Here is a 16870-nt window from a genome sequence, read left to right as displayed (position 1 = left end):
GTGTTATCCCGGTATTGTCCCGGTGTTATCCCACTGCTACCCCAGTGTTATCCCGGTATTGTCCCGGTGTTATCCCACTGCTACCCCAGTGTTATCCTGGTGTTGTCCCGGTGTTATCCCACTGCTATCCCAGTGTTATCCTGGTGTTATCCCGGTATTGTCCCGGTGTTATCCCACTGCTACCCCAGTGTTATCCCGGTATTGTCCCGGTGTTATCCCACTGCTACCCCAGTGTTATCCCGGTATTGTCCCGGTGTTATCCCACTGCTACCCCAGTGTTATCCCGGTATTGTCCCGGTGTTATCCCACTGCTACCCCAGTGTTATCCCGGTGTTGTCCCGGTGTTATCCCACTGCTACCCCAGTGTTATCCCGGTGTTGTCCCGGTATTATCCCACTGCTACCCCAGTGTTATCCCGGTGTTGTACCGGTGTTATCCCACTGCTACCCCAGTGTTATCCCGGTGTTGTCCTGGTGTTATCCCACTGCTATCCCAGTGTTATCCCGGTATTGTCCCGGTGTTATCCCACTGCTACCCCAGTGTTATCCCGGTATTGTCCCGGTGTTATCCCACTGCTACCCCAGTGTTATCCTGGTGTTGTCCCAGTGTTATCCCACTGCTATCCCAGTGTTATCCTGGTGTTGTCCCGGTATTGTCCCGGTGTTATCCCACTGCTACCCCAGTGTTATCCTGGTGTTGTCCCGGTGTTATCCCACTGCTACCCCAGTGTTATCCCGGTATTGTCCCGGTGTTATCCCACTGCTACCCCAGTGTTGTCCCGGTATTGTCCCGGTGTTATCCCACTGCTACCCCAGTGTTATCCCGGTATTGTCCCGGTGTTATCCCACTGCTACCCCAGTGTTATCCTGGTGTTGTCCCGGTGTTATCCCACTGCTACCCCAGTGTTGTCCCGGTATTGTCCCGGTGTTATCCCACTGCTACCCCAGTGTTATCCTCGTGTTGTCCCGGTATTGTCCCGGTGTTATCCCACTGCTACCCCAGTGTTATCCCGGTATTGTCCCGGTGTTATCCCACTGCTACCCCAGTGTTATCCTGGTATTGTCCCGGTGTTATCCCACTGCTACCCCAGTGTTATCCCGGTATTGTCCCGGTGTTATCCCACTGCTACCCCAGTGTTGTCCCGGTATTGTCCCGGTGTTATCCCACTGCTACCCCAGTGTTATCCCGGTATTGTCCCGGTGTTATCCCACTGCTACCCCAGTGTTATCCTGGTGTTGTCCCGGTGTTATCCCACTGCTACCCCAGTGTTGTCCCGGTATTGTCCCGGTGTTATCCCACTGCTACCCCAGTGTTATCCTCGTGTTGTCCCGGTATTGTCCCGGTGTTATCCCACTGCTACCCCAGTGTTATCCCGGTATTGTCCCGGTGTTATCCCACTGCTACCCCAGTGTTATCCTGGTATTGTCCCGGTGTTATCCCAGTGCTATCCCAGTGTTATCCTGGTGTTGTCCCGGTGTTATCCCACTGCTACCCCAGTGTTGTCCCGGTATTGTCCCGGTGTTATCCCACTGCTACCCCAGTGTTATCCTGGTGTTGTCCCGGTGTTATCCCACTGCTATCCTCGTGTTGTCCCGGTATTGTCCCGGTGTTATCCCACTGCTATCCCAGTGTTATCCCGGTGTTGTCCCGGTGTTATCCCACTGCTATCCCAGTGTTATCCCGGTATTGTCCCGGTGTTATCCCACTGCTATCCCAGTGTTATCCCGGTGTTGTCCCGGTGTTATCCCACTGCTATCCCAGTGTTGTCCCGGTGTTATCCCAGTGTTGCCGCGGTGTTACCCCACGGCCACTCCGGGCGGGGCTGGGGGCGGAGCCTGACCCTCAGACCGCGCCCTGACCACGCCCCCACACGCACCTACCCAATCGGAGCGGGCGTGGCCACGGCGGGGGCGTGGCCATGGCGCGTCCCTCCGCGCCCTCCCGCCCCGCTCCGCCCCGCACGCCGCCGCTGTCGCCGCTGTCGCCGCTGCCGCCGCTGTCGCGATGTGGCGCAGCGCCGGCCTCGCTGGCGACGCGCAGGTATCGCGAGCGGCCCGGGGGCGCTCGGGGCTGCCTCTGAGGCGGGGCCCGGCCCGAGGGTCCATGCGGGCGTGGGTGCCCCGAGGAGCAGAAGGAGCGGGAGTTGTGTGGTGGTCCTGGGCCTTGCGGGGCCCTGAGGGGGCGATGGCGGGGCCGCAGGGAGAGGGGAGTGCGGTGAGGGCTGTAGAGCGGTGCCACACGCACCCTGGGCTGGTGGGGAGCGAGTGGGGAAAGGGCTGGCAGTGAGTCCTTGCTGGGGGCTCATGGCCAGCTGGGAGCTCTGGCCTGTTCGGCCCCTTCGGCTGGCAGGGAAGGGGAATTCCCGTCACTGGGCTCGCACCAGGCAGGGCATGAGCTCAGGTGCATGACTGGGTGACTTGGCCCCTGTGAAAGGACTCGGTGAAGTCAAATTTCCTACTTCCAGGCACCTGCTGCTACTGTAAGGACTGGACAGAAAACTCCTGTTCTCCCCTGTCTGTATTTGCCTTTGACATACTCTTGTAGTGCAGAGAGATGTGGAGAAGCTGCTTGCACAGAGAAAATAAAGCTTGTCTGCTTTCTTTTATTTTTACAAGAAAATAAAACTTGTAGCTGCAGTGCTGCCAAGACCTGTGCTCACAGTGGGAAGTACAAAGGAGAGTTTTCTTACTGCATATTTCATATCTCAACACCAGTGATTCACAGGCTGTTTTACTTGAATTCAGCTTCTGCTAGTGAACAGAGCTATATTTATGTACCAAATTTTCCTCTCTTAAGTCTGAGCACTACTGAATTCTCTCTGTCATTTGTGGTTGCTGACACGCAGATGGCATTACTCTAAAGACTCCTCTTCCCATGTGTTTGCTCCATGATTTCTTGAGTCCTAGATGAGTGGAATTTTTCTAGAGTCATGTCATTGTGTAGAGCTAGTTAGCCTTGTGAACCTTGCCATAAGCACTTCTTAGATGCAGCTTAGAGCTCACAGTTCAAATTAAAGCAAAATTTTTCTTCCCTGCCTTCATTGCAGCTCTGAACCTGCAATGGTGGGACTGATCTGTCCCAAAACTCTCTGGATTTGAAAGACAGCTGGGAAAGAAATACAGTAGGAAGCAAAACCGAAAGGAAATGCTCAATCTGAGGAAATAGGGAAGCAGAAAGAATTGTAGGGAATGGTTGGAGAGGATGACTTCCATTTGTCTTATGTGTCTGCTCTTGAGAGGACTGTGGGGATGGCACATTTTGAACCTGTAGGAGATGAGATTTGGATTTGTTAGCCTTTTCCCTCTGGAATGTGATGCATAAAGCATCTCATTTTGTCAGCACTGCTCTCAGTGCAGTGCAAAGCACTACTAAGATATAACTTTGCTTTCTGGTAGCATATTGAGTGATTGATGTTTTAGTCAAAATATGTTAAAACTTTCTTTTTGTTGGTGTGTGTGTATCAGACTTTTTAACATCCAGCAGAGTGCACATGTATGTACATCAGAAATTGGACTTTGTAGGGTTTTTTGTACAGAAATTGCTCTGTAATTTTAAAATTAACACACATTCTGCTGGAATGTTGAATGAAAATGATTCTATAGCTATAGTTTGGCAGGAGAGGAAGGTAGTAAACATTTCTGTGTTACCTTGGGATTAAATTATTTACATGAGGTCGAGTTGCAGATGGCTGCAAATTTTTGCTCTTCACAAAAGATAAATTGGTTTGAAAACTGTACAGTTTCCTCCAAGAGAGTTGTTGTAATTTAGAACTGAGGATCTTGCAAATGTTTGAATTAATTAAAACGCTGAGTAATCGTATCCTTTACAACAGTCATGAAACAACAGCTTGGTGTGTGCTGCTCCCATTTTAAAATGTGAGTGTTAATTTTTGCAGCATTCCCAGATGCATTGCACACATTTTGGGTGAAGAAACACATGAAGAGAGGTAATGTTATTTCCTTAAGGCCACAGTGGCAAAAATTAAGATTACAGCCAAAGGGTCAACTTCAGAGACTTTTGGGTTTGATTGCTGGATAATTCTCAATAAAAAGTTACAAATTGCTGAAATGATGTCATAGGACTGTACACACAGGACTGTAACAGTGACTTTGGTTGGTTGTTGGTTTGTTTTTGTTTTGCTTTGTTGTTTTATTTCAGAAGGCTGAGACCAAAGAGGAATTCGTAAAAGTTAGAAGGAGGGATTTGGAAAGGCTGACAACTGAAGTTATGCAACTGCGGGATTTCTTACCCAAAATAGTAAATGGAGATATCCTGGGGACATTCCAGAAGCTGGATGCTATTGAATCAAGTGAGTAGCACCATCTTACAAGCTCTTGCAGTTTCTGGCAGCACTGCTTAGAACAAATTGTTGTGCTCCAGAAATAGTTGTAGAGTTTGTGGAGATATTCCAGATTCAACTGTGTTGTTCAGTGACTGCTTCAGTAAATTAATGTGTTTGTAGTGAAGAAAATTACAGGCTGTCTTAGGAATAATCAGATATGTCAAATTAAACTTTAAAAATATTTTACTGTGGATGAAAACATGCATAGTTCAGGCAGTAAGGGAAGCTGTATGAGGAACAAAAAGTGTTTTCCCCAAAAACATTTTGTTTATCTGAAGGTGACATTCACAGAAAAAAAAAAACCAAACAAAAAAAAACCACCCAAACAAAAAACAAAATAATGGTAAAAAGCAGTGAGTAAAAATTTGAAGGAAGTGAAGGAAGAAATCTTGTGTTTGGCCTGTCTTGTTTTTTAGCTTGTGTGCTTTACTAATAAAAAAAAGATTCTGTAATAAAAGTCTTTTTATTGCTGTCCCCAAAGTCCATTTTTTTCAGTGTTGGGTTTCTCTCTGCATTATTTTTTTCAAAAATAACTCCACTCCCAACAAGCCATCATGGCCAACTAGGACTCAGCTCCATCCCTGGTCTGTAGCTTACCTGCAGCTGTACAATTTACCTGGATTTGGGTTTGCCTGAAAAGACATGGAAGAAGCACTGAGACAGATTACAGAGAATGTGTCTCTTCTAGAATACCAAGTGATAAATGGAAAATTAATTTGCAACAGGCAGCTAAGGAAAAGCAAGGGCCTCAAGGCCCGTGTCTGACAATGTAATATATTGAGACAGATCTTCCAGCTGCCTCAGTGATCCACTTTTTGGGAAGATTCTTCCATGTCAAAAGCAGTGGATAAAATCTGGAGGTGTTCTCTGTTGCAAGGCATCAGGGATTGTTTCCAGTTGTGCTAAGCGTTCAAGATCCTCAATTAGTTTTTACCTACTTGTCTTGAGATTCCTCTCACTGATGCCTTCTTATATTTCTTGTGCCAGGCATCAAGGAGACACTGTCAGGGCTATCCAGAGTAGGCTCATGGCATCAACATGGGGATTTTAAGACTCCGTGAAACGTTCTGCTGGCTGTCCAGCATTCTCTGGGTCCTCCAGGGTACGACCTGAAGCTGAGACAGCTTTTGAATTCTCTGGAGTCTTTCTCCACAGTGGAGATTTCTCTTGCAGGTGATGAGATGATTTGTATATTTATTCAGGCTCTGGCCATCGTGTGTCCCTACAACTGGACAAGTCAAGTAGAGATTTTTGCTGCTCCAGTCTTCTCCTACCTCTGCAGCATAAGGCAGACTGAAAGGAGGCTTTTGAGCATGCAGATCACTAAAGGTTGGACATCACAGGGACACAAGCAGCCCTCACTCTCAGAATGGTGCTGTTTGCTACATACAGCCTCTTGGTGTGACATGTGAAGCTCACAGGAGTCCTGGCAGCTCCTAGAGATATTTTTTCATATTGTTCTTACAGAAGCCTAATGTGTGATTTGTACATCTCCAGAGTTCCATCAGCTGTTGCAGTTTCCTGGGTACTGTTGAAGAATGCTTTAGCAGCAGAGTCTCCTGCTGCTCAAGAAGTGCAGATGACAGTCAGAGACTTTCAACACCTGTGACCGTTTCAGTTGTGAGACTGATGGTGTCTTGAACAGCTTTGAGAAAACTTGAGATCTTTGCACGTTTCCCTGGTGTGTGTAGATCAATAGGACACCCATTTCCTGTGGCTTCCCAGGGTTGATCTCTGAGATCTGAGCTGGCAGTCCTCAGTGCAGCCAACACCTGCTTTTCAGGCTGCTGTCAGGTTCTTCATTTAAGGTTTTTGGCAGGGTAATTGTTCACTTCTAAAAGAGGGTTCTGTTTTGTTCTTATTACCCTTCTCAGGAAGAGTGCTTGGCTTCAGGAGTCTTAGAAATACAGCTCCAGCAATTTTTCTGTATTATTATGGATATGTTTAGTGGAACTCACTCCACTTGGGAAGTGTTAAAGATAGCATTTAACAGTGATCTAGGATTTGGATCAGTAGAGTTGGAGTTCCATCACTTTTTGGCATTCATTCTTATTGTACTCAGTTTTCCACCTCCCAGAGCTTTGAGATTAGATCTGTAGTCTGGAAAATCTCCTGGTATGACCTATAATTTTCTGTGGATGAGACCAGGTCTACCTCACATCTGAAATGGGGGCCTTCTCTTCTTTGCTGTGCCCAGTGTCTTGTTCTGCTTTTGAGTCTCTTTGGGAGCAAGTGCCACTTCTTCCCAGAGTCTGATTTACCACTGCAGTGGTGAAGTTACCATTTCAATTGTGTGAAGTGTGAAGGTGCCATTTCAATTCTTTTGTTACTCACCCCAGTTTCTAGTGAAAGCTGCTTCTTTCTCTTCAGAGCAAAGGCACAGCTGTGAGAGCTGACTGGGCACAGCAGGAGAGGTTCCACAAATGAGGAACAACTAGAAGTAAGTCTCTTTTCAGCAGCTTCCACTATTGTCCTCTTTTGCCTGTTCTACATAAAACATTGGGATATCTTAGAGTATGTTGACACATCCTTCTTGTGTCTGAAACCCTTTAAAAAGTCCAGGTTGCATTGTGTTAATACTCAGTAGTCAGTATTTTTCCCCTTCGGGCTCAGGTTTTGTTATGGGACCTTTGAAGTTTGCTGGTGAAGGATGTGGCATCTTTGTTTCTCTGCTGGCTGGATTCAGGTTGGATCCATTCTCTCAAAGGCTGGAATTGATTCTTCTCTTTCTGGAGAGCTTGTTTCCTTACAGGAACAGAGATTTTCACTGGATGAACTTACCTGGCAAGGCTCTTGGCCCACTGTAGGTAAGCAGAGCATGTTCTACTGCTCAAGACATCTTGCTGTCATCTTCTTAGGACTCACACCCACATAGTCAGAACTGCATGAGACTGAATTTTCTTCTCTTGACAGAAGGAAAGTTTCTTGCCACTGACCAGAGTTATACTCAAAAACCTCAATTAATCCATTCCTCCCTTCATTCTTTTCGTTGGGACTGCAGATTGAAAAGAAGTGAGTTGCTCAGAGAGCATGTCCTGGCACAGAGATGTTTGTCAGCAGTGAACCCTTGCCTTGCCTCTTTGCTTTCTGCTAAAAAGTGTTGCTGGCTCAGAATCACACAAGGGCTGAGTGGAAATATGTCCTACCTCTTCAGATAAATCAGCCACAAACAGCTTTTCTCCTTTTATACATGCTACTCAAAGCAATGTGTGTATACTTAAGATGATAAACTTGTCAATTAGGACCAAAACAGGAAGGTATTTATTTTCAAATAGTGTAGAATTACTAAATAGAATGCCAGAAGCCATGTCTTTTGTTTAATAAGAACATATTTGAATAATTTTTAATGATGTTGTCTTTTTACGATAGAATTTGATATGATTTTTGGTAATTACATTAAAAAACACTGTCACATGTTGGGGGAAGGATTTCAAGTGTGTTAAGCTGTAGACCAAACTGTCATGTTCAAGGGTATGGTGTTTGAAGAGGGGTGTAATTTATTTTTTTTAAACTAACCAAAGTTTACAGTAGATGCTGTTTGGATTTTGCTTTTTGGAACTACTTAAACATGTTTCCTTTTTTCAGTACAAATACTAAGCATCCAAGACTGTGTTTTTTTAAAGTAAAATACAATACACAGTTATTGTTAAAACTGTCCTTCAAAGATAATTTTTTAAACAGACATCATGCTGGTGAAATGGATTACTTTTAACTTGATTTCTGTTCACTAAAATAAGGTGCCTAAATTAGAATGAATTTCTGATAACATTAGAAATTTGATAACATCAGAAATTAATTTTATAAAGGAGTCATAAAATTTGCTTGTAACTGACATCATGTTTAAATAGTTTATAATAATGGAATCACAGAATGTGTTGGGTTGGTGGGGATCTTAAAGATCATCCAGTTCTAACCTCATTGCCATGGGCAGGGACAGCTTTCACTAGCCCAGGTTGCTTATAAATACTATTTTAAAATATTTGGAATAGTTGTTTTTCATTCTTGCTATCCATGTAAGTTGTAAATTGTAGATTGAAACAGTCACTTTTGACTGTTGTTGGTATTTTTCTTAAGTTTTTAATATAGTCACTGACTTAGGTGAAATTTCACTCACAGAGTTTTCATGGGAACCAACATGAAAACAAAGTAGAAAACTGAGTAAATTTTAAAAAATCTTCTCAACCCTCAGTATTTAACAGCCAGATGTGATTCTTTTAAATCAGAGGTGTTGGTCTGCTTTCTCAGTGCTGTTGCCACACAGCAAATTGTGAGATTCCTGTTTAGCCACGGGGAGGTGATCTCGCACAAGCAAACGGCTGAGGCACCTCGGTAAAGTCACACTTGGTGGATTCCCTTTGCTTTAATGCAGGCCCGATGACCATAACGTGTTCCTTCTTTCTTTTATCTAATTTATCCTGTCACAGGCCTGGAGAAAAAGGAGGAGGAAATAGAGCAGCTGAGGATGGATTGTGAACACTTCAGAGCCCGTCTGGAAACGGCCCAGGCAGATTGCATGAGAGAGAAGAAGGTAGATGTGCTGCCAGGATATTGATATCTGTGTGGTTGAGTTCTAATAACAAAATCAGAAATTATAAAATTTTCATTTTCATGTCACAAAATGAATCCTCAGACTCAAAAACAATTTGGGATTTCTATCCAAGTAGTCATCCATATCCATATTAACATGTTGAAGTAAAACTCAGGGTATTTGGGAAGATTGTGACATAGCTAGAATCAAAAGGTCCTCCACAGAATCATTTCTTGTGAATTTAACATTGCTATAACATATTTGCAAAGAGGACAATAGGAGATAGTTTAAACAGTGCAATGTACAGAATGAAAGCAGCCTCTCTTGGTTTGCTGTGAGCTGTGTACCTTTGTTTACTGTTAATAATCTTTCTCAAAGCACCTATTGATCCAATTGCCATGTACAGCTGAGAATCAAGGAGCAATTTCAAGGCTTCTCTTGCTCTGTCAATATTGTATTTAGTGATTATGAGAGGAGAGATTCTTAACAATTAAGGAATAGCAAAGACACTGACTTCTCAGACTGTGAAGCCATTTCTGTTCAGATGAGTCTCTGTGAGAATCAGTGGTGATTATTTGCTGCAGAAGTTCATTTCCTTGGAGCCATCTTCAGTAGTCAGCAGTTGGGGTTGTACAGCTGGCATTTGCCAGCCTTGGGATTGCACAAGGACAGATGAACCACAAAACTTACTTCATTTTTGAAAATGAATAATGAAAAGTTCAGAAATGCACTTTCAGTGCACATCTGTGTAGACGAAACACTCTGGAATGAAGTTTAGTATGATAGAATTGTTGTCAATCTCTTCCTTATTTCAAAATAAATATCTTCTGGGATAGATGTTGCAGTTCTGCAATAGGTACAGAGTTCATTTTGCTGTGCACTGAGGTCTTCAGTTGCAGGATAAAATCCCTATAAAATTGAATGCTGTTGCTTTAGATATTAATGAAGCAAGTGCCACCCATTATTCTTGTTAATACTACAAAATAAAGGGCAGGTGGTTTGGGTTTATGATTTCTTTAGGGTGAGTTTTACTCAAAGCACAGATAGTTTACTAGGAGCAGTTGTTTTGGTGTTTCTGCTCCAAGCTCTTCTCTTCATGTCTTTGTTGTTGTGCAGTGTGTGGCAGTTGTCTGACTGGGTCCTGTTAAATGCCGGAAGGTGTATTTCAGTGGATTGTGCTCATGATGTTATGAAGTCCTTTAGCTTTCAGGATACAACAAGGTGGTGTGTGTATATGAGTGATTTTTGTTCCTGTTAATCACTTTTCTGGTGTTTTTCATTTGGTTGCTGTTCTGCTCTAGGCATCCTTGTGTAGAGTTTCTGAATTATTTTCTACGTATTTATCTTCTGAAGGAGAAGAAAATTATTCACTGAAACAAACATGGAATAAATGCATTTCTGGTTGAGCAGTGTCCTTTTCTGAGGCCGTCATAAATCAGCATTTTGCATTCCAAATTCTCTGTGCAGAGCTGTATCACTGATTAGGGAATTGCTGTGCTTTCTGAACCTGAGCAAAACTTGAAGTGCACATGTTATTCTTGGCTGATGTCTCCTTTGTCTGTCTTTTTGCAGTTCCATACTTGGGCACTGCTGTGTTCTTGTGCCTTGACCTTTTCCTGAAGATGGTGGTGTTGCATAGCACAGGGATTACTGGGTGGTGTGAGCTCTTGGGAATGTTGCTTCCAGCCAGGTTATTTGCTTTTGCAGGCTCTGTTTATTTTCCTGGCTCTTGCATGTACTATTTTGTTTTCCTTGCCTCATATCTTTGTTCTGATGTTGCTTTTGATCTATTAAAAATTCTGGCATTTTTTCTGCTGGCTTTGCATGCTTCTTGGGGGATCTAGATTTGGTATTACTGGGTTTTATGTCTTACTCAGTATTAACATCCAAATGCAAATTTAAATGTATTCAAGATACATTTCTCTAGGACAGTGTGGAAAAGACAGGGAGAATATAGGGATTAGGCAGGAAGATGCCTGAGGACATTTTGTGGATGCACATGGTAGCAGAAAAGCTGATAGGCCTGGCAGTGAGTCATGTAAAAGATGGAATTTGGCAAATTTGCTTAAAAATGATCAAAGCATTAAGAAAGAAGAGACTTTTCCTGGGAGATTCTGCCTATGGAATCAGCAGCAAGTGTCAGCCTTTTGCCTATATAGGTGAGAGGGACTCCAGAGAGTAAATACACACAGAAGTCTGCTTGAGAAATTAAACTTGTACTTTACAAATCCTCACCTGCGTGTTCCATCAGCAGCAGTGCAAATCAGGCTGGTAGGTGTGATCAGGAGGTAGCTGGTGACAGAGCACACACAGCTCTGTACTGTTTGACAGCATATTATATAAATTTTCAGATGAGTTTACATTTCTGTTCTTTACAAACCTTCAACATGAAGCATTGAGGTGAACCCCAAAACCAACAAGATACTTAAAGTCTTGATGACAATACATAGTTGAAAGTCTTGTTCTGTTTAGTTGCTTTCAAAACTGACATGGAAGAGATTCCTTCTTGTTTCCCCATACTTCATCCTGACAGCAAAACACACTGGGAAGGCTGAGCTGAGGAAGGTGTTTTCTGCAGTGAATTTGAAAATATCATGTCTGTAAAATGGGCAGAGTAAGATCCTTCTGTTTTTTGACATTTTGCAGTCTGTGATTCTCTCTCTTTTAATACTTGAATTAGCATAATTTTTCTGGACTGGCCTTGGTCTTTCCCTGCAGTACTAATACCACCCTACCTGGAGTTAGCTGGGAGCCCCCACCCACCCTGAGACACAAACTGCAGAATCCCTGCCTTGATCTCCCTGTCTGTGCTGGCTCTAAACCAAGAATGCAGCAGCTTTGCTGCTCCTGTGGCAGCTGGAAGGAAGCCAGTGCCACAGATCCTGCCAATGCCACCTAGATCCTGCCCAATTCCATGATATTCTTCCAGCCAGCTTCCCCATATGATGGGAGAAAATACTGCCAAATGGAGGTTGTGCTCTGGTTCTGTAGGGTTGATCTGTTCTCTCTTTATGCTTTGTGGCAAGAACCACTTAGCAGCTCACTTCAGTGATCACAGAATCATTGTGTTACAGAACAGTTTGGGTTGGAAGGGATTTTGGAGTTGTGTTACCTCATTCCAGCCCCACTGCTGTGGGCAGGGTCAACTTTCACTAGATCAGGTTGTTCAGAATCTCATGGATGCTCAGTGGTGCCTCAGCTTTCTTGCAATGGAAGGTCCTCCAAACTCGAAGCTTTAGGTGTGTTTTTTGGGACTCTGTCTTGTTTTACCAGTGCTGCTCAGGACTATGCCAACAGAAAAGAGCCAGAAGAGACAACAGTATTTATCCTGGATATCCAGCAACTGTTCCATGTTGGCTAGAACAGAAGCCTGTTTTGAAAAACAAAACAACCCTCCCCTCCTGTAAGATGTTTCCGTATCTTTTGGAAGGTGTCAAGGAAGGCTGGCCCCTGATGCTGAAATCCCCTCTCTCTTGACGAGACATGGAGCTGTTTGCTCAGGACGAGATGTCTCCTGTCAGGCTTCTCTAGGTGCCACTCAGTCTCAGTGGGTCACTTGGTTTGACCTTGTGGACAGTTTCTGGTTCCTGTCAGCCTGTGCTACTTAGAGACAGCTCAGGAGAGAAGGAATGTGTCAGCAACTGCTCTGGGTTACCCTCCCTTTTCAGAGATGGCCGTGATTGTGTTTCTTGTTCTGTCCCTTAGCCTAGGAACTTGGTTTGGGAGACGTGAAGTGCAACCAAAATTTCCTTACGCTGTTCCAGGAGAAACTGGACCTGCGGCAGCAGCTGAACGAGGCCAAGCAGCAGCTCCTGCAGCAGGCAGAGTATTGCACAGAGATGGGAGCAGCAGTGTGCACCTTGCTCTGGGGGGTATCCAGCAATGAGGAGGCTGTGAAATCCATTCTAGGAGGAGTAAGTATGGCAGGTGAATACTGACTCCTGGGAATGCCCTCAGACCTTTAAAACAAGGACCTTTAAAATAAGAGCCTTGCTGTGGAGCACACTTTAAGGATGTGTTTCAGAAACTGACTGGACAGCAAAAATGTTTTCTGGTTTGCATGTTCTTTGGGAACCATCCATTCTTATGTAAGAAGGGTTGGAGCTGTGAAGTGTTACGAATAAATGCAGTAATTATTTCTTTTGTTACCAAAGAGGGTTATCTGTTTTCTACCACACACTGGAAGCAAGGCTACAGTTAGCACAATGTAAATTCACAAGCTAACAGAAGGAGAAAATAGTTCCTGGGCACATGCAGGAGTTTCCATGCCTGTGGAGAACTTGGAGGAGCTATTTCCATGGAGAAAAGACAGATCCATTGATTCTCAACTTCTTTAAATCTTTCTGCTGCCTTAATATGTGAACGACTCTTGGAAATTGAGACCCTCACTGCTTGTGGATCAAATTAAATCATCAATATTAAACATGGGCATGTAGAGTATTTAAAAAAAAACCAGTAACAAACCACAAAGCTAGAACAACAACAGTTAATGACAGTGGTAATATTGCAGCTATCACAATTTCACTGGCAAGTGCAGCTGATGGAATTAGGAGGGACTAAGGCGACAGGCCTGAAAAAATATGATTTTCATTCTTGACACAGCCAACATGAGAAGGAATTGCTGTATTTAATCTGAGTGAAGTGATGCCACAGTTTCTTTTGGCTTGATTTTTCAGCATCATGATGAACAGCTGAGTGAATGGGATTAGTTCATTATAGTAAGTGGTAAACCAATGTGTTTGTAAGAGTTGTTCTAGTTGGGTGTTCCAAAATACAATTACAACTTTATATTGGATATTAGAAAGCTGTACAGTGCTGCCTTATTAATAAATACAAATACTTCTGATGATTCCAAATCCAAGCAGCAGCAGTTACTAGGAAAAACATCTGTAAAACACTGTATAAAGCAGTTGAAATTTAAAGAACAAGGCTGGTTGTTGAAAGCAGTCTTAAGTATTAATATTCAGTTGAATTAGTTAAAAACAAAACTGTTGCTTGAAGATTTGTCTGAAGGTAAAAAACCCCAGTGTGAAGATGCAATACTTCGGGGGTTAGGTTGGTTTGAAATGCAAAATACTTCTCCTAGTCATTTCCAGCAATCATTAAAGCCTGTTGAACTGCTGTACTTCTGGTGAAGATCAGAGCAACATTTAGGGGCATCATTTTCTTGGGATGGTGCATTTAACACTGTGAGAAACGTGCCTGGGCTTGAAACAAGACTCCTAGGAAAAGCAGAAATGGATTGTGTGGCATTGTGTCAACCACAGATTGCAACTGGCAGTGAGTCAGGTCATTAAAAGATGATGGAGATTTGTCATACAACATATTTGGTTTGGGTTATTTTGGGACAAGTTGTACAGCTTGTAGCTTCTTTCCTCCTCCCCTGAGAAGGTGCTGTGAACTACGGAAATGTGTGAGAACATCAAGGGTGCTTTGAAACTGTTGCTGATATTTAAGCACATGGGGAAGGTGGCATTGATTCAGAATCATGTCATGCCTTACAGAACAATGCCCAAGCTTTTTGCAGTCTTTGAAGCAATACAGAAGTAGGTCTTTCTTCCAGTCCTGTAATGCAAATGGACTGAAATGATGTTAATGACCAATATACGTTTTGTGTCTATAAGGGCTGGGAAAACCAGAATTAAGCAGCAGATTTAAAATGTGACACAGGTAGTTCTCAAGGCAGTGGGGGAGAGATGCCTGCTGGTTTTGCCTGTGTTCCTAGAGAGAATTTGAAGAGACATCCAGAGAAGCACCATGAGAGAGTTTTCAAGGTTTCCTACCTGCATGTACCAAAAAAAGAAGTAAATTAATTTCCATGAGATTGTTTTGGATGTCTTTCAAAAGGCTTCAGCCAGATATGACAGGCTTCTCACATGGAAATACAACCTGGAGGTTTGATTTCAGAACAGCATCAAGACTTGCTTCAACTTGAGAAATTTTGGATCCTACAAGGTGTTTTGCTACTTCAGTTGTCTGATATGGTGACAAACAACATTATATTTTGTGGCAGCGATTTTTCATGTTACCTGGAGCTTTCACACAGGAGTTTCATAGACAGCAGAGGGTTCATTGCACCATATGAGCTCAAGCACCTTAATGACTGCTTTCAGAACTGTCCTTATCTCAACATGTGTGGGTGAGACATTCTTCAGTCCCATGAAAATGCTGTCAAGTTAATAAGGGGCTGTGCAGAGTGTGCAGTATTTGCTATTTATAAACCTGATGGGTCTCTGCTGGAGCTCAGTACTAGTTAAGTAGTGCCTCTGTGGAAAGGAGCATCAGCAGAGAGGACACCAGTGAAACCTCAAGAGGTTTGCAGATAGAAGATTTCTCGTGTTTTCTGTGTTTTCTGTGCAACATACCAGCTACTCAGGGTGCTTAGTACCCTCATGTTCCCATGTGAATATGTATTTTCATAATGACTTATGGGGCTCTTCATTTTATCTCACACCCTCTTGCTTCTTGAGCTATAGTCAGTTCTTGTGTTAAAATTGCTATCTTTGAGGAGTGGTGTCCATATAAAAACTACATCCCTCACATGCAGAATTGCACTTATCTTCCTCCTCTTTCTCCATGATGCCTTCATTCCTGTTGTTCTGGGGCCACAGCATGATTTGTGAAGATACTGTGTTGAGTGAGCCTGCTTTTTGTCCCCTCTTGCTGGAGTGACCCCACAGGAAGGGTACATCTTTAACATGGTGAATGTGCAGCAGTGGAGGAATAAATAAATGCTACCTCTAGCTTTGCACATGCTGTCAAAGCAGTAATTTTCCAAAAGTATGAAGATTTTCAGTCACTTTACAAAATGAATAAAAGTTCAGGCATTTCTTGAACTCTCCCATTGGGTCACTGCTGGAAATTACTAAAATTTTCATCTGCTTCATGAAACAATTGGAAAAAAATTATTAAAGACACTGGGAAGCCCAGCATTATGGGCTCTCTGCCACACAGTTTTGGTTATGAAAGCCTTCATCCTCCATGTGAAATAAGAGTTCCAGCAGTGTTTTGCTAGTCAGAATTACCAATAAACAGAAACAGGTCTCTCCATCCTTCTTTGTGGACTCTGCACCTCAGGCCAGGCTCTTTGACCTGCCCTGAGCTTTGTACCAGGTGGTGCTCCCTAAGCAGAGATACCCCCAAATGGAGCAGGATTGCAGCTGAGGGGAAAAGACCGTCCCATTATTTCAGCCTGTGCTCCTGTTCATGCGCTTTGCTGTGGTGATTATTTTTTCTCACGTGACATGGTTGACTTAAGTTCAATCTGTGACCCAAGAAAGACCTCAATTTCCTTTTCCAAAGAACTTCTGCATAGCCTGTTACTGAGCAACTAATGAGTCCTATTAGGATCCATTTGAATCCTGCTTATTTTCCTGGGGATTTAATTGTTTTCTTAGGAATTTCATGTTAAGTCTCCAATCTTCAGCTGATTTTGACAAAAACTACTGCAATAGGCCAAGTGAATTTGAAACACCTGGTGCAACTACTGCAAAACAAAGAGATAATATTCTGACTTCTGATAATAAGCTTTAATTCTGCTGGTTGTTTATGTATTATTGTGTGCTTAGGAGGTAGATATGCAGTAGTTCAGTTTTATGAATAAATGTGGCCTTGAGTAGTTTACTGTTTTCTTCTAAGGTAATAGTTTCAAATATTAGGGGATCAAACATGTCACTCAGTGAATACCTGGCATTTTTCTGTTGTTTATTTGAAGTAACCGGATGTTTTAATAATTTGGAAGATTGACCAGTTTTACTGTAGCAGCTAATAATAATAGTTGCTGTAGTGTGTGTAATCTTTCTTCTCCTCCGTACTTGCAGAGTAAAGCAGTAAAGTTTTTCACAATCACTGCCCAGACCATGGAGAGCTTTGTGAAGTCATTAAGTGAAGACATGAAACAGCAGGATTTGGATTCTGAGGAAAATCAGTTTGTATTAGCTTTGGCAGGGATTGTAACAAGTAAGTTAATGTTGTGTCTCAGAATAGCATTGCACACCTAC

General features: G+C 43.2%; 1 protein-coding gene across 6 annotated transcripts in view; it reads left to right on the top strand.

The window, feature by feature from the left end:
- Positions 1-1955: 1955 nt before the first annotated feature.
- HSF2BP (heat shock transcription factor 2 binding protein) overlaps positions 1956-16870 on the top strand; it is a 40553-nt gene continuing 25638 nt past the window's right edge. For 4 of the 6 annotated variants that reach the window (XM_068179663.1, XM_068179661.1, XM_068179665.1 and 1 more), the window contains exons 1-5: positions 1956-2040; positions 4159-4309; positions 8767-8870; positions 12635-12784; positions 16691-16829. In XM_068179663.1, the coding sequence (XP_068035764.1) occupies positions 2005-2040; positions 4159-4309; positions 8767-8870; positions 12635-12784; positions 16691-16829 (580 nt within the window). In that variant the 5' untranslated portion in view covers positions 1956-2004. Of the gene's footprint in view, positions 2041-4158; positions 4310-6977; positions 7150-8766; positions 8871-12634; positions 12785-16690; positions 16830-16870 lie in introns of those variants that run through there. The other 2 variants (XM_068179662.1, XM_068179664.1) reach the window with 2 other exon arrangements.

Source organism: Anomalospiza imberbis, chromosome 2 (assembly GCF_031753505.1).
Source record: "Anomalospiza imberbis isolate Cuckoo-Finch-1a 21T00152 chromosome 2, ASM3175350v1, whole genome shotgun sequence".
Classification (NCBI taxonomy): Eukaryota; Metazoa; Chordata; class Aves; order Passeriformes; family Viduidae; genus Anomalospiza; species Anomalospiza imberbis.
Note: the sequence above shows the minus strand (reverse complement) of the source record. Positions and strands in the feature narration are given on the sequence as shown.